The sequence below is a fragment of the Gallinula chloropus genome (genome assembly GCF_964237585.1).
Source record: "Gallinula chloropus genome assembly, chromosome: 1".
Taxonomy (NCBI): domain Eukaryota; kingdom Metazoa; phylum Chordata; class Aves; order Gruiformes; family Rallidae; genus Gallinula; species Gallinula chloropus.
Window position 1 is genome coordinate 208,938,322 of NC_140085.1, and position 27,621 is coordinate 208,965,942.

At 39.6% G+C, this 27,621-nt stretch overlaps 1 protein-coding gene across 1 annotated transcript in view; it reads right to left on the reverse strand.

Annotated features, from left to right (window-relative positions):
• Window positions 1–27,621, reverse strand: part of MIPEP (mitochondrial intermediate peptidase) — a 74,715-nt gene that overhangs the window by 3,218 nt on the left and 43,876 nt on the right. Inside the window, exons 16-18 of the mRNA XM_084260804.1 lie at window positions 22,982–23,101; window positions 6,783–6,904; window positions 5,928–6,001 (exon numbers count right to left, since the gene is read on the reverse strand). Of these exons, the coding sequence (XP_084116930.1) occupies window positions 5,928–6,001; window positions 6,783–6,904; window positions 22,982–23,101 (316 nt within the window). The remainder of the gene's footprint in view (window positions 1–5,927; window positions 6,002–6,782; window positions 6,905–22,981; window positions 23,102–27,621) is intronic.

The following is a 27,621-nucleotide window of genomic DNA, read 5'->3' on the forward strand; positions in this document are numbered from 1 at the left end:
TATATTGTAAGTACTCAGCACTTCAGTCTAAATGATTTAGTAAGATGTCCACAAGGTCTGATGGTTGCAGTTTTAAAATCTAGGAGTGTATTTTATATGTTCAGCCCTACTCCTATTTCAGCTCAGTCTCTCCCAAGCCTAAGGCAACTGCATAGCTTATCTTCTCTGCTTTGAAGTTTTCTTTCACATTACAGCACTGTGGTTAACCACACCCTTTTGAGAGATGGTTAGCTGTAACCTACAATCACTGAAAATTGGGAGAAGAATAAAGCCTGTGGCAAAATTTGGCCTCTGCCCCTTTGGAACACTAATTATTTTGTGTCCGTATAGTTTGAGTTAACATATGTTGCCATTCAAATCGCCTCTTGGGATTTATGCACGTTTCTTATGCTTTCAAGGAGACATACAGTCACTACCTGAAGACTTTTAAAGCCTCTTCAAATCCTAAGTATTCCATGAAGCACAACTTGAGGCACAGGAGAAAACAGAAGTCAAACTGCATTGGAGGAAATGCACGTCCATTTCCCAATTCAGTTGGCCTGACTGCCAGGTATGAACACAGCGAGCGGCGTACGCCTGTCTGCACCAGAATCCAGCCCCAATAAATCAAGAACACAACTCCACATGCAGTGTGCACCAGGCCTCCTTTGGAGACCCAAAGGGCAATGTGACTGCATCAAAACTGCACCAGGGCCACACTCCAGGATATGTTCCATGCTCTAAGTTCCCAGATCTCCCGAGCCAGTACTTTTCACACTGCGGTTCCCTTTCTGCCTATGCACCTGGGTTTCTTTCCAGTCAGGGAGTGCCAAGGGAGGGAGGGAGGGATGGGGCACATCTGAATCTTGTTCAGACCTGCAACCAGCACACAACTGGACCTGGAAGGGACACCTGGGTTACATATCTTTAAAGGAATTTGGAATCCCTAATCCCATGTAGTCCTGGGAAGGAGACGGTCTGCAAGAGCCATACAGCCACCCCACAATGACAGAGGAATCAAGTTCTTCTCAAACTGTATTTTATCTCTAAGGGAAAAAAAAAAAAAAAGAGCAATCCTCTTGGACAAACCAGTGTTCACTCATTTTTCAATTGCTCCCGATATCCATATTTGTGACTATTTCTGTATTTGGTAGATTATCAAAGGGGTAAGATAAAAGGGGTCTCTTCAGAAAATGTTTAAAAGGGCTTCACAAAGCCTTTATGTTTGGACTGGGGGGGAGGAGAGACATTTGGATTGGGGGGGAGGGGACTTGTTTGGAGTTTTTTTAATGGAAACAAATGTGAAGAGAATAAAATCCAAAGGGGGAAAAAAAGTATACTTCATTTTCTAATTAAAGACTAGTCCAAACAGGATTCTTGTCAGTAATTCCACTGGATGGCAGGCCAGATTCTTTATCCTCAATAATCAGTACATCTATGGAATCATATGGGAGAAAGATGAAAAGCTAAGGTCATATCCAAACACAAAAGGAAGAGAATAGATAGCTTCTGAGAAGAAAAACATAACAAAGAAACTGTTATAAATGAAATGCACTTGTGAAGTTATCTGTTAGCAAGCAGTCAATGAACACAGCTGACTTCACAATGAGACATGGAAACCCTTCAAGGGTGAGGCTATGCACACGCATCCAGAAGTCAGACTTGTGTGAGCACATTTCTTTACATCTCTCAAAAAATAAAGTCCTGCAGACCAGCCCCCGCAGAACTTCAGGTTTTTGAAACACGGCACTTGTGAGCAGAGAAACTGGACTGTTTCCCTGAAGAAGAGTAAAATCAACAAGCTTTTAAGTTTGGTGGAATCTGTCTTTAATCAAGAGTCTGGTCCTCTGCTACGCGAGCGCAGTTTTGCAACTGATGAAAACCAACAGAAGACGGTAATCAAGTCTTCTGGAACATCCTTAATGAACAGGGAAAAAATGCAACAAAAGGAGTTAGAAGCTGATTGAATATAAACAAATTGAAGAACAAGTAATTGTTTCTACTTCTCTCCTTAAACTCTCAATTTTTGTAATAAATACAGAGCAATTAAGTATAAACATATAAGGTTTTTCCATCGTGTGTCCTGTGATTTAACCTCAAATAATCCCAGACAAGCAATCAAATTACCAACTTGTCACAGGATCTGAGTCACCCCGATTTCATTTTGCAAGGAGTCATTCAAGCATGGTTGTTTAAGTTTTGCACTGTCTACAATGAACACCACAATGTGTAGAGTCAATAATCTGCTGATGAATTCTGGGTATTTTCATGACCTTCAGTATCTTTCAAATTTTCTGTTTAAAGTAATGCTAAAGAAACACATAGTATAAAGGTGAAATTCAGAACACAAAAGTGGCCAGGGAGACAATCTGAAGCAAGGATGATGTACCCTTGACAGAAGAGGATCACACCAGAGAACACTTAAGTCAACTGGACATACATAAACCCACAGGCCCTGATGGGATGCACCCATGAGTGTTGAGAGAGAGAGAGCAGATGGCACTGCGCCGTGATTCTGTGACCTTTGATCAGTCATGGCAAATGGGAGAAGTGCCAAATATAACTCCTCTCTTTAAGAAAGGCAAGAAGGAGAACCCAAGGAACTATGGCTGGTCAGTATTACCTCAATACCTAGGAAGGTGGTGGAGCAGCTAATCCTAGAAACCATTTCCAGGCTCATGAGCAACAAAAAATTATCAGGAACACTCAGCAGGGTGTCACTAAGGTCAAGTCATGCTTAAACAACTTTATAATATTATATGATGAAACACATGGCCTGGTAGATGAGGGGAGAGTAGTGCACATCATCTACCTGGACTTCAGCAAGATTTTGGTCATTATCTCCTCTAAGATCCTCACAGAGGATCTGTTGCTGCAAGGGCTGGATGATCAGATAGGGAGGTAGATTAAAAACTTGCTGAATGTCTGGGCCCAGAGGGAGGTGATCAATACCACAAAGTCTAGTTGGGCGCCACTAACTAGCAGTGTACCCCAGGGGTCAATACTGGGTCCAGTCCTTTTGAACATATTCATTAGTGATCTGGATGATAGGGCAGAGGTCAACAAAGAGAAGTACAAAGTCCTGAACCTGTGGAAGAACAACCACAGGTACCAGAATATGCTGGGAGCTACCCAGCAACAAAGCCGCTTTGCAGAAAAGGACCTGGGGATCCTGGTGGACTAGATGACCTCCAGAAGTCCCTTCCAACCTCAACTATTCTGTGCTTCTGTAATTCTGTGAAAACATCTTGAAAACTTCTGCCAGTTTTTGTAAATCATCGTCTGTGCTCTCATCACCAGTACTGCAGACACAGAGGAATTATGCTGTCTGTTTCTCCTATTATGCATGAACAAGCACACCAGCACACTACAGATACTGACCTTCAAGTGACACACAGTCCTGTTAAGTGGGTTACAGATTTACTGATTTAAATTTAAAAAAAGAAAATCAAACTACATCTCTTTTATACATAGATTTTTTTCGTCACATGATAAAACAATCCCATTACACTACCATTAATGTCAATGCCTACTGCCCTGCAGTATGCACATCTATTCCTTAAACATAGCTTGCTCTCTTCGTACCCCAGGCTGCACAGCTATCACCATTCCACTTTTCACCACAGGTCCTGACAACTCACCTGCACTAAATGAATTGAGGACTATAAGCCTGAGGACTCTGAGTATTGAAATGCTTAAAACTGATTACTGTGTTACAAGACTTAAACTTGTCCATGTGCTTTCACTGTAGCTTCACAGACTTCATCATATTTTGATTTCCTTTAAACTTAAAATAAACTTGGAATTTCCTGGACTTCAATGCCATGTTTTCAGATTAATTTCAGTAGGAGGTTTTATCCCAAACAACCGATGCACATACTCAATCCCAAACTGATTGTAGCATGTTCCACTGTTCTCTCATATGCAAGAGGGAAAGACAGTTCTAATTCCACAGATTTTATGTAAATGCATCCACAGATTAATTTTGCAAATTTCACTCAAATAATATTTGATTCAAGGGAGCACACAGTCAGCAACTACAACATAGCCTCTAGGACATTCCAGGAAGATTCCAGGTTCAGTAACATTAAAAATACATCCCAGAAATAGAAGAGATGATAAGCAGGTGTTTAAAAAACATTCCTTCTTTCTCTACCATATGACTTACAATACAACATTCCTGCCTTGCAACCACTTAATCCACAATTTTGGGCTATAGTTTTGTGTGATTAAAAATGCAGACTCTTTAAGAACAGTAAAGAAAGGCACAGTTGCAAGGCCACACTGAATGAAAAGTAACCCTGTAGATCAGAAATATAAATAGACTAATCTAGAGAATATATAGTTGCTTAATACATGACGGGTCTAAGGAGAGCAGAGGTTATGGCCTCAAATATAAACAGATGGGTCAAAGAATCAAAACATTCTAGTTACAAAACTGTGCCAATCCCATGATGAAATACAGACACATTACCACTGTCTTAATTATCTGAAGAAAATTCCCCACAACTTCCAGTCTACCAAACTGGAGTGAACAGAGCCCAGTCAATTGATATTCATCCTTAATATTAAAAATTTTAGAGCAAATTGAGAGATGCACCATAAGACGATGTACTTACTGAGTGCTCCTATCAGGAACATAGAATCACAGAATCATAGAATCATAGGGGTTGGAAGGGACCAAAAGACATCATTGGGCCCAACCCCCCTGCCAAAGCAGCTCCCCAGCTCATATTGCACAGACAGGCGTCCAGACGGGGCTGGAATATCTCCAGAGATGGAGACTCCACCACCTCCCTGGGCAGCCTGTCCCAGGGCTCTGGCACCCTCACTGGGGAAAAGTTCTTCCGCATGTTGGTGCAGAACTTCCTGTGCTCCAACTTGCAGCCATTGCCCCTTGTCCTGTCTCCACAGACCACTGAAAAGGGGCTGCCCAATTCCCCCTGCCTCCCATACTTAAGATATTTATACACATTAATAAGGTCCCCCCTTAGTCTTCTTTTCTCCAGGCTGAACAGTCCCAGCTCACTCAGCCTTTCCTCATAGGGGAGATGCTCCAGGCCCTTCATCATCTTCGTAGCCTCCTCTGGACTCTCTCCAGGAGATCCCTGTCTTTTTTGTACCAGGGACCCCAGATATGGACACAATACTCCAGGTGGGGCCTAACCAGGGCAGGGAGGATCACTTCCTTTGACTACTGGCCACACTCCTCCTGATGCCGCCCAGGATCCCATTGGCTCTCTTAGCCACCAGGGCACACTGCTGTGTCAGCAACACTAATGCAAAAACACTTGGTTTGAATATTGCAAAGTTACAGAAGGAAGTCTTTATCCTGATCTCATTTTAAAGTTTGAGATGAAGTCAGCACTTTCTCAAACTTGTGGCATTCTCCTGATTTTATTTTTTTAATATACAAAGCATAGTATTTTTGTTATGGCTACTACTGATTTTTAAAAGCTATTGTTCAGATTCAAAAAGCAAACAAGGGACTGAGGGGAATATGATGCTGCTGATTCTGAAATGATGTGACCAAAATAAGCTCAAATTCTCGCATACAGAATAACTGGATCTATTATGAAATCCATGTATGTAAAAGTTACTTGTTTTTTGTATTCAAAAATGGTGTCATCTGTCTTCCTTCTAGTATATACTTCACCTACCTACCTACCTTCAAGTATGTGACACTCTTATTCTGAATTCTTTAGATAACCTTGTAATACAAACCCCTTCCAGCACCTAGCCCCAGATATCTGTAGAGTTTATATTCTGTGTATCACAAGGAGTTCTACTGACCATGACATAAAGTTGGTGACTTGTCCACTTAACTAAACAAATTAAGAAGTTTTCTTTCATAAATCCAATGAAAGCCATAATTAAACTAAACAGACCAAACTTGGAAATGCAGTCACATTGTTGCTTCCTTGAGCAAGGGAATAAAACATTTGTACCTTCAACCATAAGTATGGGCTCTTTTCCACCGCCGTGTGCCAGCATCTCTCTACGATAACGTTCTCCCATTGCCCTGGAGAAACACAGATGTTAGAGCCATCTGCAAATACAACCTGTTCAGCTTTCAGTCAGATTTGCTTCAAGGATGTCTACAGAACTCAGAGACAGAGATCAAATGAAATTTTCCACCGTGAAACAATGACTGCCTTGATTCAGTGCTGACTCCAAATTCAAATTGCATTTAAAATTACACGACGAGTAACTGAACTAAAGAAATTTTATACATACAAATATGTGTTGGTGTTTACAAGAGTTAGTTTGAGAACAATATTTCAACCTTCATTGCTGAAGGGGCAAAAGCTGCTCTGTTACAATGTTCTGAACAGACACATAAGGTGTAAGAATACTTACAGTTTGTGATCTCACAATGTACTTTTTCATTTCATTAAGCAAAATGGGATAGTATAGCTATACTTAGCTTTGAAGTTGGTGGCATGAAGCTTGTTTAAAACTCAGAGTTGCTTTGATTTCAATAGAAAATTACAAGTAATTAGGCATCTCTGGAAATCAAGCTCTCTAATTATATATAAATATGGATTTCAGTGCCTCCCAGCTGGCACACCTGTATTTTAAAACACCAATGTGAATTTGTTTGCACCAATGAACATGTCCCAGAAAAAACTTCATACTTCTGGTTGTTTCTTATTTTGTAATCCTCTTAAAATATTGAAAACAGAAAAAAAACTAATTGCAATTTCAAAAGCCCATCAACCTACATATCCCCATTTGTCTCACAATTTGCAGAAGCAAGCAGCATGACAGTTGTTTCTACTTAATACTATCTCTGTTTTTACCTATCAAATGGGTCCTGAGCAAAACACTGTTTCCACACCATGGAGGCAACAGCCCTAGACATGAGGTAGGAGTAATATTTGGCACCATAGCCCACAAGATGACTGAACCGAAGCTGCCAGGCCTGTAAAGAGAAAACAAACAAAAACCAGAACAGAAGTCATCTTTTAAATCCTTTAAATTGTTCGGTGTTTTCTAAAGTATGATGGAAGGAATCTGATACTATTAATGACAAAGAGTATTAAATACAGGAAGAAAAAATCCCACATCCTTTACTATAAAAAGCAATTTTCAACCTAAACACTATATATCCAATATACTGATAATTATGACTGAAATTATACATAAATAGGGTGAGAAAGAGAGAAAACCAAGCAGTAAAAAGAAGTATTGATATTCGATAATAGCTGAATTGTTCTACTGCTCTGGAAAGAAAACTACAATTACTTTATTACAAGTAACACTACATTTTTTCATGTTCCATGTGGGTAAGTTCAGTGTCACACCTGGGAAAGAAAGTTCAATCTGTAAACTTTTGCCACAAACAAAATGATAGTAGAGACTTGCATTTAATACCATAAAACCCACAGCTGCTCATATGTAAAAAACTCAGGTAGACAAATTACATCCACACGCAATGTCATTGTTCACAGATTTGTCTGCACATTCTTAAATGTATGCATATAGCAGATTATCATCTGTAATTATATTGCTATTCATATATATATTGTTACTTGACTTTATGACTCATTCCAGTGATGGTGGACTCCTTTTTTAATGCTGTTTGTTATTGACTCTTTACAAGTAACAGTCTCATTTCCAGAGAAATAAAATTAAGGGGTTTTTCTTTTATTTCCATGAGTAATTTCCCCAGTGGAGTAATTTCAATTGGTTGAGACCTCCGAAGGTCATCTGGTCCAACCCTTGTTCAAAGCAGAGCCAACTTTGACGAGGTTTCTCAAGGCTCTGTCCAAAGTCTCAGTATCTCCATCAGCTCTCTGATGCCATGTGGAGAGACAAACAGGTTCAAGTTGAAAAGGCCTTGTTTCCCAACAGATTTAGGTATGTTTTTTTGAACTGAAGATGGATGAACATAGAGATGAAAGAGTGAGAAACTTACTCTGCCTCTTCAGCTCTCTGAGGAAACCAAAGGGGAGACAAGTCCCCTATCTTATTTGCCCTTATATCCAAAGTTGAAGCTCTTAACATTCTTGTGATATGACTGTTGTCAAGATTTTTGTAGGTACTACAGGAAACAGAGCTTTAAAGAGGAGCTAGAAGATAAACAATAAAGTAGCACAACAGATGTTTTAAATTTAAACCCATGGGCTGTCAGACGCTTGTTCTTATCCTACAGTCAATGGCTGAAACTCTGAGGCAGCCAAATAGAAAAGTGAAGGGGCATTAACAATTTTCCAGAACTATTTATCTTTGACTGATTCTTTATCTCACTGTAAGCAACAACCTCCTCATTTTTGACAGCTGAAATAAACTGTTTCTTTATTCAAGAAAGTGCTGATCATCATCTTATTCTCCATTAGCCAAGTCAAAGATATATGTGCATGTTAAAAAAAAAAAGAAAGACCAATTGAGAGTGTGGAAAAGTAAAGTATTTGGCTTTTAATCAGTCTTTTTACCTTAAAATAAATGACTGTAGCCTATCACCTAGACTACTGTGAACAGCTGATGAGAAACAAAGCTCTTGGCTCCCTTTTCTGAGCAACACCTCTAAGTCAATATCTTGAAGTTAGCTCTAATTCAGCCATTCAAAAGATACTTTGACGTCCACCCTAAGACACATGGTGTCCAAAGCAGATGTCATTTGCCATGGGTGAGCAATCTGACCTCCACTGACAGCCTACAAAACTAGTTTAAAGGAGGAGCAGCAAAGTGAGAGAAGACGAAAAAATTTCTTTACCCTCAATTTTCCTCTCAGTCCTGAGCATGATGCAAACTCTTAAGAACAATTAACCCTTTTTTTTTTGCTTTTCATTAAAGTAAACACAACTATACCATATCTCATTGCAATGCAAGTATGTAAAAACATTCAGCTGGGATACAGATTCTCCAGTTTGCTCTGAAAAGTATTGTGGTTGCCGTGTTTATACTTTAGAGCTACAGTTTTCCTAACTAGTCCCTTAATCATAACCATAATCACTAAACTAAAAGCACATTTTTAAACAGCTCACAGAGCCTACATTTTTTTAGAAGACTGAGGAGGAAAACATGTCAGTCAGTTTTTATTTTATTGTATAGTAAGTTTTCAAAGTCAGGATTAAAAGTTTCAACTTGAAAGTACAACTCTCCCAGGAATGTGGAGAGCTTTACTGATGGATTGGTTTCACATACTCAGAAATTTAAAATAATTTCCAAATCCAAGTTGCTTTTTCTGCTACAAACAAAAGTAATTGCTATGTGCTTGACATAGGGAAGAGTATTTCTACCTCTTCCATTAGAAAGGAACTCTTTTACTGCATCACATAAGCTGTAACTTGGACAGTATGTCTCCCTCAACAGCTCAGATGAAGCTGTTCCCATCAAACACTCTTGCATATAATGGTCTGCATCTAAACCAGCTTGTCTTCACTTCCAGGATGATCAAATACTCCATTCATCAAGTTTGTTGAAACTCTCTATCACAAGCAAGTGAAGAGAACAGAACATCTTCTCAGCAACCTGACCAAGACTAAAAGGTTGTTTCAGACTGCACCTAAAACATGTCTCAGTACCCTCTAGTCAAATATAAGACATTTTGTCTGACCTTGTCTTTGCTAGTATACTTAAAGTAAGAAAATTCACATTGCTTCCTTTCAAAAGGGAAAAAGAAAGGATATATATAGGACACTGTTCATCCCTCTCCCTGCATTTGGGAAAGCTCTCAAATATGATGAAGTTGAGAATTCAAAAATTCATTGGCAATAGGACAGCATCCAAAAAAAGAACCAAAAATAGAGGATGAGTCAATCCATCTTAAGTTAGATGCCTAAGACAGATAAGGTACAGATGACTAAGGAACATACTTTTAGATAGCTCAAGTTATTTGACTACCATCCTCAAAGGCATACTGCAGCTAAGATTGTTTTCATATTGCAAACAGTCAAGGAAAGCTGATTATAAACACTGTTATTCCCAAGTGAAGTTTGAAGCCTACACTCAACTTGATTTATTTTTTTAAACCAGTACAGATCTTCCCTGCACTAGAGTATGACTAATCCTAGCATATCATCACTCCTTCTCACTACTTTTTTCTCAGTCCTCACCCAAAGTTTCTGATGAGGAATTTCCAATCTTCATTATTTCACCAATTACCCAATACCTATTACAAGTACATTTTCTAATTCTATGCTGTTCTAACAAATAACTTTCCAAAACTGGACTTTGCTACCTATAAACAAATATTTAAACATTAAGACACATCATCTACCTTAACACAAAAGAAGCTAACTGCCTGCATTAAAAGACTCTTCCTACTTTATTCAGATGAGATTATGATCTAGACAATAAAACTTTTAAAAGCCCAAGAATATATAAGCTAATACTCCTTTAAAAAGTTCTATGATCAATAAAAAAAGAAACACATTACTGTAAATGTATTTAAAACTGTTTCACCTTTTTACATAAAACTCCATATCAATAAAAGTACTGTAGATGCAAAATGATTTGGTTTCTTGGGTTATTTCCAATGCTGAATGATTTCCCTATATTAAAAAGAAACTAAAAAAAAAACCCCACACAAAACCAAACCAAAACCCTGTGATTTTCCCTTTTGGAAAGGGCAAAGGCTAGACATGTAGAACTAGGGCACTCTCCTTATTAAATATTGTATTTTTGGTAAGCAGCTAGTAAGTTAATGAAGACTCTGAATAATCACTTACTTCAAAAAGTTGCATGAACCCATTCCAGGAGTTCATAAACCAGTGCATTTCACAGCATAGCCTGTGGGTTATGATAATATGCCATCCACAGGTCATGTTCATGCCTGCTTTTTATCAAACATTACACAGGCTGAAATAAAGGTGTGCAACTGATCCACTGCAGTTATTAAAGGGGCCTTTTTCCTACCAACATTACCAACTCTTCTCTTATAACCACGTCTGAAATATTTCCAAAATTTCATGTGCAATGGCTGCATCCCAGCCTGTAACAAACAAAAATACCTCACATTCTCAAACCTCACAAGGAATTTTTTTAAAGGTCCTTGTGGAATACATTCCTGGGGTAAGATTCAGTTTCTACTTTTACTTTAGCTACCTTAAACTAGACGTCTTGCCCAAACTAGTCACGTAGGCTTCCTCTGTAGTCAGAGGACAGGAGTATTTTTCCTGTTAACATAAGACTACTACTCTAGGAGAAATCTGAATAATTTACTACAACTCCTATCTTCTGATTAAAAGTGAAGCCAGTGCATTCATTTTAACAACACAGTAGGATTAACTGCTTTGAGCACTACATGAATTAATTTAGGATTCAATTATTTGAATTCTAAATCTACAAAGATTATCACAAAATTAATCTGATATAAAAAATCAGATGTGACTCTAAAAAAGACAAAACCAAAAGAGAAACACTACAGGTATTAATATATACTAACCTAGCATTTGTTTGAGTGTGTGGAATCACTGTTCCACAGAGCTACAGTACTTACTTGGAATCTACAAAATCGTACTACAAGTTTTGGAAAGAAAAAAAACACAACAACAACAAAAAATCCCCCCCCCCCAAACAAAAAGAAATCTTGACTAATGTTTGGACATTTCAAAATGCTATTCCAACAGTTCCTGCTGTAACTTCAGTTACTTCAAAGCGTATATAAGTCCGTTTTTCTTTGCAACTTCAGACAAAAAGCACACATGAGAACCTGAAAAGACCCAACACTAAATTAAGAAAAGTTTTTGTCATTTAAGTCTTCTAATTACAAAATGAATGCTACAGTAATTACATCAATGAACAAGTTGTTGAATAGTTTCCACAAGAAACAATATTTGATGGAGATGATACTTGGTGCCCTCCCCTTCTTAATTAAATTCTTACTCTGGCAGGAAACCCAACAGACAAGCAGCCAACTTATCTCCTTCAGGGGCAACTGGGTGGAGAACCCCTGGGTCTGGCACTAACTTGGTATTATTGCTCCTAATGCCCTTGAATTTAGCTATCAGCACTAGTGGAAAACTCCTGAGAGTCATGAAGCTCCAGGCTGCGGTAACTTGGGAGCCAGAAGAGAACAGTCATTTGCATGGAAATCAGTACAGCCCATTTCCCTCTGCAAAGACCAAGGTTTATCAGGGCTGGTGGAACTCCAGGACAACATTGCTTTGGCATGCAAACAAGCACGCTGAAAGTTAGCGCAGGCAATGTTTTCTTGGCACTGTGTCAGCCACTTGTGTCAGCTGTATGAGCTGGAGCTGGAACCCAAACAGCTGCAGGTTACAGGTCAAGAACAATGATACCACTTTTCAGCACAGAAGAATGGTGAATTTATTGTGGGTTGCAGATCAGAGGGATGTTCCACATTTAGCTTTAGCAAGTTTCTTGCTCTGATGTACCAGCTGTGCAGGCATCATTTTAAAGTGTCAGAGTGGATTCAGCAAAGGAACAAATTTTTTTTCCTTTAACTTCACTTTGCATTTTCATGCTCTCTCTATCCCAGATGGAAGTTCAATATCTCTTGTCTCTATATTCAAGGAAGCCACTCAAGAGATTTCACAGCAACTGCAACATCCAGTTATCACATACGGAAAATTTCAGTCTCATTCATTCATTTATTTACTCCCAGAATTAGTGTGCTTATCTAATGCCCTTCTCTGAACATCTTCTATACTCCCTTTCCCAAAACAACTGAGGCTGCCATCAGATGAGCTGACAAGCTTCCTGGTAAAGGTCCTCTTTTGTTCTTGCCACTGCACAGTAATGGGGACGAGCAGCCCAGCACTGCTTGGCAAAAGCCCAGGCAGTGGCTACCCTCTCTGAAGCTCAGGCTCTGCTGTTGGGTGCACTTATTTTAGGCAGGCCAAATCATCACACCGCAGAATTTGTTCTGCCACTTTTATATTTAAGCTACTAATTTACTCTACAAGTTTTTTCACATACACTTTGTAGCTAAAGAGTTGATGCTTCTGCACTGAAGCAAAAGGTACAGGTTTTTTCCTTATTGTCACAGTTTCTTACGTAAGTTTACAGCGTGCTTTGAAGGTGTCCTTGATTCATTCTCACTTGAAGAAATGGTTTAATGAGTTTTGGAGTGCAGAGTTTGCAAACTGTTTGTGCCAGTAGCTAACTCTGGGGAAAAGCTCGAGCACTCACTGACTGGCAGCAACAACTCTCTCCATAGGTATGCAGCGGCTCGCTCGGTCAACTTGCTGTATTTTTGGCCTGAGCCCCTCTAAGTTTTATAGAATTACATCATCATCGTTCTGAAGTTTCACAGTAATAAAAAAAATCCAATAAAGGGCTTTAAAGCCACTTCCTTTGCTGCAGTTTCTAATCTTGTTTATAATAACAGAAAGCTAATTTCAAGAAACCACATCTTACGCTGCGCCCCTAACTTGCTTAACGTCAATAGTCTTCAGTTGTTCAGCGTGGTGTAGTTCTGTGTTAGGAGTGGGACAGCACACAAAGTAAACCAACCCCAGACACAACGCTGACGTTTTAGAAAGTGAGTCAAGCAAGAGATTAAGATTTCAATTTATAACACTTCTGTGTTTTTATTATAAAATTATAAATAAATCTAGCAAGGCAGGGAATGTAAATATTTTTGCAGTTGTTTACACTAGGAGAGAGGAAAGGAATTTAACATGCAATTAACCACTTAGGTGATTCTAGATATGTACCATATGGTCTGTGAATTACTTAAGGAAAAATATTTCATTTTTATTTATAAACTATTAATACATTTGATCTGTTTATAGCAAAACCATTTGAAACTATTTACTCTTCAACTTCTCCCCACAAAGGGACTTAAGGAAGGGGGACATGGGAAATAACAAAGAATGCCAACATCAAAAAGCTGTATGTATGATCTGCATTGATCTACAATGCTTAAAAGACACAGAGATATAAAAATGGATACACAACCAGGCAATTTCCAAACAAGTCCTTCGTGTTGTAAAACATAACCCTATACACATATACATGCACATGCTACACACGCATTCCCATTCTTTTACCAATTAATAATTTCTCTTCCTGCCTAAGCCTAAAGATTCATAAGCCTGAGATATGTAGAGTCAGATCAGATGGTTTCCTTTAGGGTACAGACTCATGCTGAAGACCAGTGTTTGCATTCTATTTTACTAATAAAGCCAGATTTAAGGTATTGACCTATTATTTTTAAACAAAATGCTACTTCAGATAAGCTGTTATAAAAACTGTGAAATGCTTTAACCAATGCTATAACTGGTAAAATGTATTTGCCAGTACAATTTAATCACGTAAATTATCTATACTTATACTGGAAGATGAAATAGCTACTATATTACAGTACTCATTTACTATCCTTTGCTAGAGCCATTCGAGACAAGGATTTAGGGAACCATGATTCTAATCCTGAATATGCCACAAACTGGAGTGTGAATGTGAAGAAACTACACTCCCCCCACCTTCTCAGTCTAACTGCCACCTCCTGCTAAGCCAGGATGACCATACCTCCTCTCTCTCATTCTCTTCTGCTTTGCCTGCAAGGTTTTCATAGAAAGGACTACCTCCTACCACGTTTCAAAAGCATTTAATTTCAGGCCCTCTAGAAAGGCAATGATATTAAGTTCAATCTATTAAGTTCTATCTATCACTATCAAATACAGCTCCAGTACTGCAATATTGGGAGAATTAAAAAAAAGGTGAGATGTCAGAACAGAAATATGTAGAACTGAAGAAAGCAATTTCCTTTTACACATATATATACACACATACATGTGTGTGTGCCTCCTTTTTAAGCACAAATAGCTATTTCACAGTGTTACCATGAGATTTATTGAATCACTTCCTGCACTGTTCCTTAAAATGTTCTACTACATGCAAATACTATCGCTAAAGTATGTTTGAGTTTCATGGGGCTAACACTTGCAAAAAGAATTTCCTTAAAAGTGCTTCATATCTCGTGATATCTGTAAACACTCTGCTGCTGTAGATAGTTGCCCAGTGAATAGTGTCATGTTACCACCAGAAAACAAATCTTCGCAATTATTTGCTATCAGCGTTTTCTTTATCATAAAAAGAACTCAACCCCAGAAAGACAGAAACCTAAACAAACCTTGAAGGGTGACTTTAAGAGCTTTTGAAAGTCCCAGCGTCTCCTTTAATACTGACCTCAGCAGGGCACCAATCTGTTTGAAACTGCTTTTAGCTATTAATTATTTCTAGAACTATCACTTCCCCAGGGTTCACTGTGCACTCCTTTATTCATCTTTTCCTCAGACCCAGACTCTTCAACTTGATTTTATAGTACACTTTTAAGAAGGCTCATATGAAAACTAATCCAGGGATTTGCACTTTGTGTAAACAACTTTGCCTTCCAACATGGGAAGGTAAAAAATTACTTTGAAGGGGTTACACAAACTTCAAGAGGTTGAGTAATGACATAAGACTTCTCTCTCTTCAAAACACTCCAAAAAGTGGAATACGAGCAACATCAGTGCCTCTTCAAAGAACTGAAGAGAAAGAAAAAGTGGAAAACCAATCTTCTGTGAAGGCTCTCTGAATGTAATATGAAATCCCTGTGTCTCTATGATCTGCAACAGTGTTTGCTTTAAACCCCCCTATAAGGGAGACCCTAGACCTACTGGGAATCTGCTTCCCTCTTCAACAAACAAGGGAAAAAACTGGCAAGATTTTAAAATATTAGGTACCAACCATAATCACATTTGCTGTAAATGAAACCAGTTTTTCCCTCCTACTGTCTGCTTACTTGTCAGAAACAAATGTTCAGTCTCAATTCCAATTTTTTGTTTTTCATAAAAACCTTTCAATACCAGAACATGCAGACTTGTGTGTGCCTACATCGTTTTCTCTTTGCTAGCCAAATAAACTCCATTTCCTCAGCTTTCCTCATAGGTCATGTTTCAAACCTATTATCTTTCCCAAACTGCTTCACTGTATTTCTTTCAGTTTTTCTACATATTTTTAAGAGTTAGACACCAACTACAGGACACACTACTCATTGACAGGACACACTACCCACTGCTCAGCCCCCAACACCAAATACTAAAATATATTTCTAAAAAAACCAGATATGAGTTTCTTTAACAGCAACCCACACTCTTGAAATACTCATGCATTTAATTGCTTTCCTAATGCAAAGTACTTTGGATCAAAATTTTCTGAGTCACTTAAATTCTACTTACCCAAACAAAATTAACTCTTCTTTTTAAATAAGGCAAAAATGTGGAATACTTCTGCTTTCTCTGACATTTGTTGTTCTTTCTCCCACTGAATCCTTCATCATTTATGGAACTTTATTTGTGATTGCTGCTTGCATTTTGCAGCTTAGCACTTCTAGCCTTCTTTCTTCTGAGTTCTTTCAATATTCTTTAGTAATTATATCCAGTCATATCATTATCTCTTTTTTTTTTAATAGAATCATAGAATGGTTATGGTTGCAAGGGACCTTAAAGATCATCAAGTTCCAACCCCTGTGCCATGGGCAGGGACACCTCTCACTAAACCAGGCTGCTCATCTTAGTAAGGTCTTTTAAATGGCTTGGTTCCTTATTCCCAAATCTTTGCAAATGGATGTTTTGTGTCTTTGGCTCAACCCTCTTTCATAACTACATAGAATCTTTTGAATAATCACATTTAGCTTTCTTTTTACATTACCTTTAATCTAGCTTTCAGTTCTGCTTAGGTTGTACAATTACATTAGTTTAACTTAGATTTATTAAGACAAATTTGGGAAGATTTTAGATAAAATAAGTAGGATGTGAAATCACAGTTTACAATATAATTGGCAGCTACTACTTTGCCTTCCTTACCAATAATTTCAAGATTCATGTTCACCACTTGAGTCGGCTTTTCAGAAATCAGAACCACTTTTACCTTCAGAGGTTAAGGGTTATCACTTATTTATTTTGAAACAGCTGTCTCATTGCTTGCTCAGCCTGACTCTCCTCTTTATACAGTATTATAACCCCACATTATTAGTCACTGCAAAGCCCTAACAAGAAATTTAAGATGAAGCCACAATGACATGGGCAGCAGATTCAATAACAAGATACTTCACTCAAACTGCCAGCCCTCAGTAGGCTGGGGAATAAGCCTGTTAAAAATGATGCTCTCCTCTTCACTGCAGCACCAGTATTGAGAGCGATCATGATCAGTACAAGACTGCAATACAGAACTTCAGAAACCACACTGTCTCCATTTCTTGACCTCTGGCTTACCTAACACAACTAAATGTGAGGTCAGGTCACCTTCAAACTGCTAAGAAAAGGCTCCCAAGAAGGTAAAAGAGGCATATAGCTGAGATGCTCTTTTGTTCTCAGGTGTTCTTCAACAAAATAAAAAGGGGACTTAGGCACATAGTGACAATGTGTGACACAGAAACTACCTCTTTGCCAAGAAGCTAGTTCTCCCTCTCTCATGACACCAACTCCTGTTTAGCTGACCAATCTCCTAGATGCCTTCACATGGATCTATTAATTAAATCCTTGTGCTCTCAGCACCCATGGCAAGCCACATCGTCCTGCAGTGTTTGACAGCCTCTCTGAGCAAGCACTCCAAATGATAGGTTATGTTTCCATTGATTTCCTTTGTCAGGAACATGACAGGCAAAATCCCAGCAAGTTAAGACAAAGACTTAGATGGAGCCTTCCAAGGTCAGGATCCCTGTCTGGGCAAAGTCCCCCCAGCTGCAGGAAGAATAAAGACTAACAACCACATTGGTGATGCACCTCTTTTCATACCCTTCTTCCCTCTAGGATATCTGTAACAAAACCCGTCTTGTTTTCTGTTGGCAAACTTGGCTGGCTAATGTATTTGGTCTCTAACCACTAGCAACCACAGCCCATTAAAAAGTTCTCATACTGCCAAAGAAACCTGCAGTCTGGACAAAAGTACATAACCATAACTATGCCTGCAACCTGGTGTAAATTCTGGGCCACCAGTACAGGTGATCATTCTGAACTAAGATCTACTTAACATGCTAGAACAAAAAGATCTATAGAAAATTATTTAGTGCACAAAAAAAATATCAAGACTCCCCACAGAGCAACACATTCCCTCCTTCAAATGTAACTACAAAGATGTGGGGGGGTTAATTCCAACACTTCACTTTGTAGTCAAGAAGTTCTGTTTCTGGAAGAAAAGCATGTAATTTTTAACAATGCAAAATGGACTATTTGGCAGTGAGCTAAAAAAGAACCCAGATTCACTGTCCCTCACTCTTTCAAACCATTTGTCTTCACAGTTACAAGTCAAACTGGCATCTCCCACCAAACTTCCAGATTACTTCTGAGCCAGCAGTGTGCCCTGGTGGCTAAGAGAGCCAATGGGATCCTGGGGTGCATCAGGAGGAGTGTGGCCAGCAGGTCAAAGGAGGTGATCCTCCCCCTCTACTCTGCCCTGGTCAGGCCCCACCTGGAGTATTGGGTCCATATCTGGGGTCCCTGGTATAAAAAAGACAGGGATCTCCTGGAGAGAGTCCAGAGGAGGCTACAAAGATGATGAAGGGCCTGGAGCATCTCCCCTATGAGGAAAGGCTGAGTGAGCTGGGACTGTTCAGCCTGGAGAAAAGAAGACTAAGGGGGGACCTTATTAATGTGTATAAATATCTTAAATATGGGAGGCAGGGGGAATGGGCAGCCCCTTTTCAGTGGTCTGTGGAGACAGGACAAGGGGCAATGGCTGCAAGTTGGAGCACAGGAAGTTCCACACCAACATGGGGAAGAACTTTTCCCCAGTGAGGGTGCCAGAGCCCTGGGACAGGCTGCCCAGGGAGGTGGTGGAGTCTCCATCTCTGGAGAGATTCCAGCCCCGTCTGGACGCCTGTCTGTGCAATATGAGCTGAGGAGCTGCTTTGGCAGGGGGGTTGGACCCGATGATGTCTCGAGGTCCCTTCCAACCCCTATGATTCTGTGATTCTATGATTCTACAATTACAATGAAGGAAGGTTACTATGATGGACAGACAATTAATACATAAATCCACATTTTTTTTAAATAAAAATCAGTTAATCATACTAATTCAGTTTTTCACAAGGAAAATTAAAGTATGATGATTTGGGCAGCTGGTGTTTATTGTAAAACCACTTCATTATTGGGAGCTCTTTCCTGTAACTGCAGGAGGCTGCAACCTCCACGGTCAATGCAGAACTTGTTTACCCTGTGTCTCTTTTTTTGCTTCTATACTGAACAAAAGCCCACAGCAGGAGTTAGGAATTATTATGCTTGGCGCAGGACTAACAATGGCATATCATTAGGTTTTGATGACTGCCTCAAAGGAAAGTAGTTTTCAAGTCTCAACTTGGGGGACAGGCAGGGGACTAAGCAACAGATCATGGGGAGAAACTTTGATCACATCTCAGGTGGATCAAAGGGTGACCTGATACTTTTTTTTTTTTTTTTTAAAGACTCTCTGGGCATCCTAGAGACAAAGTTAGAAGAGACCAGGAGAGATATTCTGAAAGCAGACAGTGTAATCAATTGCAAGGTCAAAGTAAATGGGAAACGGCTTCACAGGACATAGGAAATAAGCTATGATTTGAAGAAAAGTCTGGAGTAAAAGCAGACTACTGAATTCCCTGCAGCACGTGTATTTTGACACCAAGTATATTCAGGAAGAAATGGCAGGAAAATGTGTGGTTATCATTATTTGGTTTATCTTGCTTTCTTAGAAGAGTCAAAAGGAAGACCGATTGCTTTTTAAAGGCTTCATAATGACTCAAGAATACATTTTCCAAATGCAGTAACACAGATCTCCTCTGGCAATAAAACCTCCAGACACTACAAAAACAGGCAGATACATTTCCTTGCCCCCTGCCTGGCAGTCATCAGCTTCTGGATTTGGTAACAGAGCAAAGAAATCCCAGTGGAATTTCATCCTCCAGGAGCCAGCAGCAAGCCTTGTGTACTTTTGAACAGACAAACAATGGCCAGCCAGAAACTGAGATTTGCATTCTTCAGAAAAAACAAAGTCTTGTGGACTGCTGTTTCTCTGTGCTTCCTATTAATCTACAGTTTCTGCTCCATCTTTCCTTCCTGCCTTGCATGCAGCACTGGCTTCTGCAACCACCTGTGTCAATGCGGCCAACGTAAATACCACTGGACACGGTGCCAACTGCCCCACTGTGTGTAAAACCTATTTGAGTGGCAAAAAACAGACTTTGATAGGATTTTCTTCCCACTATCCCTCCTCCTGCTGGCACATAAGGCAGGATATTTGCTGAGGACCATGCTTTAGTTTACCTTGAAAACGCTGTCACCACATAGGTACAGCAGCATTTATTCCTTAGGGGTAGTTTGTGTTTCTCACTTTGAACATGCTGTAACAAAAGGTTGCACAGAAGTCTGGTTATCTGAGCTGTCCCTCAGAAGGACAGAAATTCATCTGCTAAAGATATCTGCTGTAGCTCTATTTCAGAAAATGAGATTGAAGCCCAGGTACACTGGGAGGATACTTGCCCCTGAAAAAGCAGTAAGAAGGAATTAAGGTTTATCAGGAAGAGATAATAAGGGATGCTTGGCAGCCCTGACAGACAATGCTACTATAGAAAACCACATGAATGCAGTAAAATCTTTGCTAAGGAACAATTACTTCTACTCAGCACCACTAACTTAGGATACACAAGACTAACACAACAATTCAAAATTGAATCTAAACCAATAGAAACCAGATAAAATTAAACTAATCCAAATACTTCACTTTGTCTGCCAGCCATATCTGTACACATGAAAATAGGAGCTGATGTCTCTTCTCATATTTCAACTTCTGAAATGAAATGAAAGGAACATACTCCTTCATAACCAAAAAAGCTTCCTAACTCCCCCAAAAAACCCAAATCAAAACAAAACAAAAAAAACCCCACACTTTTACTACATTTTTTTATCTGGACTAAAAATTTAACTGAAAATGTGTCTTAAGTTTGAGAAAAAGAGCAGAGAAGGACAGCAAGCCAAATGACAGAGCACTAACATTCTTCTAATGTAATTTTCCACTAAGTTTTACCAAATTTTCAATTGTATTGCAGTTCTTGGCTAAACACACTAATTCTACATTTGATAATGTAGAATTATTGAACTGGAGGTTGGAACTAGATGGTATTTACAATCCCTTCTGGCCCAAACCATTCAATCATTCCATGAAATGTAAAGAACATAAACTTTCTGACAGTTCAGAAGTTCAGAATGCATTTTTTTCTGGGATAAAGTTCCAGGTCAAAACCTGCTGCTTCTCTTCATACTGAGGCTGCATTCACTATAAAATGTTACTCTTTTGAAGGTAACAGTTAAATTAAAAATATTTTAGATGAAACAAAAATGTAGACTAACTTTCAGAGCAGAGATCTGTTCTATTCACTGGATAAGTAACACTTGTGGAGGAATGATGTAAAACACCACTCCAAATGCTAAGAAGTCAGAAATTGTACTCTGAAGAAATGTTGCTTACGCTTCTCTGGCTTTGCCAGGCCAGCAGATGTAGGAGAGTTTTGATGAGGGCTGAAGCATATGCTTTATGCTTTTCAGAGAATGAGACTGACATTGTTGGTAAGGGGAAAAGCAGATTTCCTGAGAAGCAGAAAGCAGAGAAAGGATCAAAGAATCATGGAATCATTAAGGTTGGAAAAGACCTCCAAGATCATCTAGTCCAACTGTCCCCCAACCATCATCTATATTACTCACTAAACCATGTCCCTAAGTACCTCATCCAACCTTTCCTTGAACACCTCAAGGTATGGTGACTCCACCACCTCCCTGGGCGACCTGTTCCAATGCCCAACTGCTCTTTCTGAGAAGAAATGTCTCCTCATTTCTATCCTAAACCTCCCCTGGTGCAACTTGCAGTCACTCCCTCTTGTCCTATCGCTACTTATCTGTGAGAAGAGGCTGACCCCCAGCTCACCACAACCTCCTTTCAGGGAGTTGTAGAGTGATAAGGTCTCCCCAGAGCCTCCTCTTCTCCAGACTGAACAGTCCCAGTTCCCTCAGCCACTCCTCGTAAGACTTGTGTTCCAGACCCTTCACCAGCTTCACTGCCCTTTTCTGGACACGCTCCAGGGCCTTGATGTCTCTTGTAGTGAGGGGCCCAAAACTGAACACAGTATTTGAGGTGAGCTGACTACTGGGGGGTAATCACCTCTCTGGTCCTGCTGGCCACGCTATTCCTGATACAGGCCAGGATGCTGTTGGCCACTTCTTGGCCACCTGGGCACACTGCTGGCTCATGTTCAAGTGTGTACCAACCAACACCCCCAGATCCTTTTCCTCTGTACAGCTTTTCAGCCACCCTGACCCAAGGCTGTAGCATTGCCTGGGGTTGTTATGACCAAAGTGCAGGACTTGGCACTTTGCCATGCTGAACTTCATCCCATTTGCCTCTGCCCATTGGTCCAAAAATCTGGGTATTCTGACCAAAGCATCACACAGTGATTCAGGCTGTGTGCTGGTTGGGAATTCAGCTCAAGACAGGCCAGGAAATATAGTGACTACTATCTAAGCAAAGCTGCACCTTCAGACGTAACATGAAGTACAAACCAAATACACATTTAGTCATGTAGCTCTTTAAAGTCTGGAGTTCTTCTCTTTGAGCCCATGCTACAGATAAAACATGAAAAGAGAACCAAACATTGTGACAGAAGTGACAGCAATACAGTGGGATTAACTCCCAAGTCCTATGTCACACTGACTTGCTCCCACATGTTGAAATTCACAGTATGCAAACACCAACATGCAGCACAATGTTTGTTGCCTTTCAGAAACAGTCCTTTTGAATGCTAAAATAAACCCTCTTTCCAATGTATAGTTTCTTGATGAGAAAACAAATAATGAAATTTAGCACAAGACTATACCTATACAAACCCAGGTACATTAAGTAAATTTTGATTTTTAGCTGAAACTTTCCAACTCTCTGGCTAAAGTGGCTGAAAGAAAGAAACCTTTTCCAATGTAGTATAACAATAAGGATGTCAGTGTGTGTAGGGGGGGGTAGGTATAAGTAGAGGTATTAATAAGCTATCAAACAAAAGGTCTAGTTATATGGTCAGTATGGTTCTACTCACTGTATTAGGTACATGTGGCAATCCGTAAACTTTCTCCTGTGTTTCCTTTAAAATTTCTGTGGTTGACTTTTTTAGAGGATGCTTCCCATGGTAGATTTGGTCCAAGGCAGCATAAAAGACCTAAAAATAAAACAAAAAAAAATACATGCTTGTCTTTGGCTCATAGTGCTGACATCTGATAACCTGAAAAGACAAATAGAAAAGAACCAGAGAGACAGAGAATAGGGAGAGGGGAGAGTCTAAAGACATACAGTTTTGTACATCTCTTTTTAGTATAACATACAAGGACAGCAACAGGTTCTTGGAACACACCAATCACCACCATCAAGACCCATCATAAATCCATGTTTAGGTCACTGAGAACACTGGCAGTACCAAGCCACCTGCATTTTTAAATAAAATTAAGACCTGTTCCTAGACCCCTCCAGTGACTCCTCTTTTCAAAAATAATATTTTAAACAGATTTAATAAAAAGACTTGAAGTTGAGTGGACACCAAAACACACCCCCTCCCACCTAGTTCAAGACTTGCAGAAGCAAGTTAGGACCCAAGCAGTGAATATAAGAATCATAGAATGTATGGGGTTGAAGGGATCTTTAAAGGTCATCTAGTCCAGCCCCCCTGCAGTAAGCAGGGACATCTTTACTAGGTCAGATTGCTCAGTTGCTCAGAGCCCCATCAAACCTGACCTTGAAAATGTAAAGGGATGGGGCCTCCACTACCTCTCTGGGCAACCTGTTCCAGTGACCCACCACCCTCAAATTGAAGAACTTTTCTTAATATCCAACCTAAATCTAACTTTTTCTAGTTTAAATCCATTACCCCATATCCTATTGCTACCTGCCCTTGTGAACAGAATAAGCTGCACACAGACTTGCTGATGCTCCTGAGTTTCTGCTAGAGCACCCAAATGCTGTAGTAACTAAGGTAGATGCTATCTACCTTACTACTATCCTGTGGAAGTGCAGAGAAGACAGAAGACATCCACTGGTGTGTAACACAGGGTATTTTTAAGAAGTTTGGTGCATCCAGACATTTAAGCCAAGGAGTTCAGGTCAGGCTATGCTGCAGTAGGCACACTTCATAGGAAAGTTGACTTTGGGTAGCCTCAAAAAACCTTTGTGCAAGAGATGAAGCAAATAATTTGGCTAGAAATTTGGGCCCATTCAACACTCCCAGGGACACTGCAATACCATTCCCAAAGAGATAAACAGAGTGTTTTAAGAATTATAACCAGGAAATGCTGAAATTTTATGGAGAAAAGGCTGTTTGGAGGCAATCCCTGGCCATGGAGAATGGATGTTTAATGCAATCTGAAAACACAACCCCCTCAACACATGAAAGTATTCTTTATTATGAATTGGGTACAGAAACATTTTTAACTAATTATTTACTAGAATTCAACATGGGGGGAAGGGAGGTTGGATACAGCACACCAAAAATGTGACTGTTTCTAAAGGGCCATAATCCTTCTGTTTGAACAAACCACCTTCTAATGTACAGAATCTTGACAAATCCTTTGGCTCTGTTTTCAAAAATGATAAATGTGACAACTGTTTTTTTAAAGAAAAACTGAGGGTTATAAGGAGAGGGGCTTAGAAGCCATGACTTGCAGCAGCAGGTCCTGAATTTCCTGCTTTACTTTCTACATGGCTAATGAGAAGACAATGAGACCTACTCTTGCAGAAGCAGCCAGTAACAACATTGCAAGTTTTGTGTCCTGGACAGAAACATTGATCAAGAAATGGGAAGCTCTTAACATTGCCAATCTACAAACCTAGAGTAGTATCTGTTCAGAGGATAACTCTGTGAAGACACTGCACCAAATGGCAAACAGGAATGAGTACTTTATCTTTTCAAACCAGGGGTATTTAATTTTTTCCATCATTATGTTGATAACATTAAAAACACTAAATATCTAAATAAAATCCTATACTAGACTGTAGAAAATACAGTATTTTTTACTCTTATCTTAGAGGAGAAAGTAGCTTGGCAATACCTTTGCTTGTTCTTTTCATCCTCAGAGCTGGTCTTTAGAATCCTGGTTCATTTTTTTTAACAAATTTTAACAAATGCTATGGCTTTTAAGGCAGCAAGGTTGACTGAGAGTGTAACCAACAGTAAGTATCATAAATAGATCTTGAAATTATTTGAACCAGAAGTCCTAGAAAACTTACTTTCTACTGTCACCCTGGGCCTTTGTGACTCTGAAGGAGTCTTTTCACACCAGCTTTCCTCTTCTTCCCAGAAAATCCAAACCAAACATCAGAAATTTCAGCATCTGGCAACAGATTCTGGCATCGTGCTTCATTGCAGCCTTAATCCTCCTATTTCCTATCTCCCAGCTTAGTTGTGACCTGTTCACAGTTGCTCTTCAGTGTTCTTCACAAGATGGAGCAGACTGGACTGCAGTGGACCTTCCCCAAAGTAAAACTTGGAGTCAAGTAATTTGTGGTCGGTGAGTTGGAGCAATAGCTGCCTTCACCTGTTGTTTCCTCGCTTACTGGTTGTCAGCTGAGCTTTTGCCTGCCTGAACAACAATGTCATGATAGAGAAATGAGCCACTGAAGCCAGCTATAAGCTTTCCCCTGATCCTGGCATATGAAAGCTCTGAGCCAGGCCACCTGGAGAGCATAGTTTAAAAAAAAATCCATCCCTGAAAATAAATTGGATGATCTTTATATCCATAAGCATTCCCATCTACAAACTACAGTTCTGCATGTTTACACAGAACTTTGCTATGGGAAAAGGAGACATAACCCAGGACCACAGGATTTTAGGTGATACTGCTAAGGGACACACTAACACTTCAGCAGTAGCTAGAGGATTATTTCTAATTGCAGTAAAACACATTTCCCAGAAGACCTAAAAATATAAAAAGGCAATCAAAGTTTTCTATCTTCATATTTCTATTTCACACTGACATTGGTATTTACTAGTTTTGCTTGGTTCCAGTTGTTTTCTCTAGCTCCTCATCTGCTTAATAGCATTAACATGCAAACAGTTCTGCACTTTTCAGTGAAGTTACTACTGATTGAAAGACTCTGGGATTTAACCTGCATGGAAAAAGCCTTATGAGAAGGTATATGGATTCTTCTCTCTTTCCTCCCGAGTAACTGATGACATGAAAGAAAATGCAGCAGACCCCAGCATCCTTCCTTACTTCCACAGAATGAGAGACATTTTTCAAACAGATCAAAAAAGAACCTTAGGCATTTTCCCCACTGCTGGAAAAATGTGTAAGCATTTTTCTTTCTTTTCTAAAGGTCAAATAAGGCTTACATAGTGCCTAGTCACCAATATAGAATAAGCATTTTGCCAAGTCTGAGGGAAAGGAATCAGAGTCATTGTTCACAGGTTTGTTTCAGGTATGTTCATCAGTAGTACATATATACTTTGGCATCTGCAGATTGAAATGTATATTTTTCTTCCACGAATTATTTTACTTTTAAATCTGCATGAGTAACAATAAACACTTCCACAAAGGAATGTGTGAACTTTACATTTGCTGTGCAATCAACTTCTCTGGGACATTTTTTTCTGAAGTAATAAACTGAATGGCTCTGCCAGCCAGTCTCTGAACTGAGATCATCCTTCTGCAGGCATTACAATTAGAATCTCCAAAAGCATGGGGCTCCAAGTAGGAAATGACTAATATTATTCAGTGTGGCATACTGGTTATTTGGCATGGGTTGAGACTGGCTGACCTTTAGTTACAAGGGCAAGCAGCTTGTTTAATCACTGTATCAGTGCCAGCACCAGTCAGTCATTAGGCACCCACAGGAATCTGAGCCCACCAGAAATGGGTGTTCTCTCCCCAGTTTTAAAGCTTTGGGATCTGAGGTCACTCCAGGGCAGACCCTACAGAGACCCTAGGAGCAGCTGAAGGCCAACAGCAGCATGGGACATTGCACAGCACATCCCACAGGACTGATGCAATGACTCCTCCTTGACTTACTTAGGGAGCCACCATGTCCCCTGAAACAGGACAGGGAGGCCACATCACTTGTTAATACACCAATGACTTACAAGTCTGGTGGGTATCCAAGCCCATTTTAGCCCCCACATTGTCAATTTGGTCTCAACTCCTGACAGGATTATAGCAAATGCATATGAAAAGTAGAAAGGAAATCTGTCAGCTCTATATATAGCTAGTTTGGACACATCAGGAAAGAAAGGGTCCTTTGATTATCACTTTGGTGGCTACTAGTCTTACACTGGCAAATTATTCTGTGTAGGGAGGCTACATAAATAGAGATCCACCACAAAGCATTCTCTGTATAAACTTTATTTCAATTTAGAGTTGTTTTATTTGTGGTTTATTTGGGTTTTTTTAAACCCTCCTATATGAAATAATTCTGTTCTTGCCCACATTCTTTTCAGATTCTCAGCTATCTCTACATTAGAACCATTTGGAGCCAGGAGCATGCATTTCAAAATCAGTCCTGCAGAGAGGGTGCAGTTATTTTCATGTCACAGAAGTATAGCCACAGGTAGAAACCTCCTTGTTCACACCTCCTCCACACGCAATGCTGGCCACCAACACCCAGCACTGCACCAAAAGCATAATTCAAAAATCTGTTCCATTTAACCAATGCAATATATATATATATGTATATATATATATATATACAGGGGAA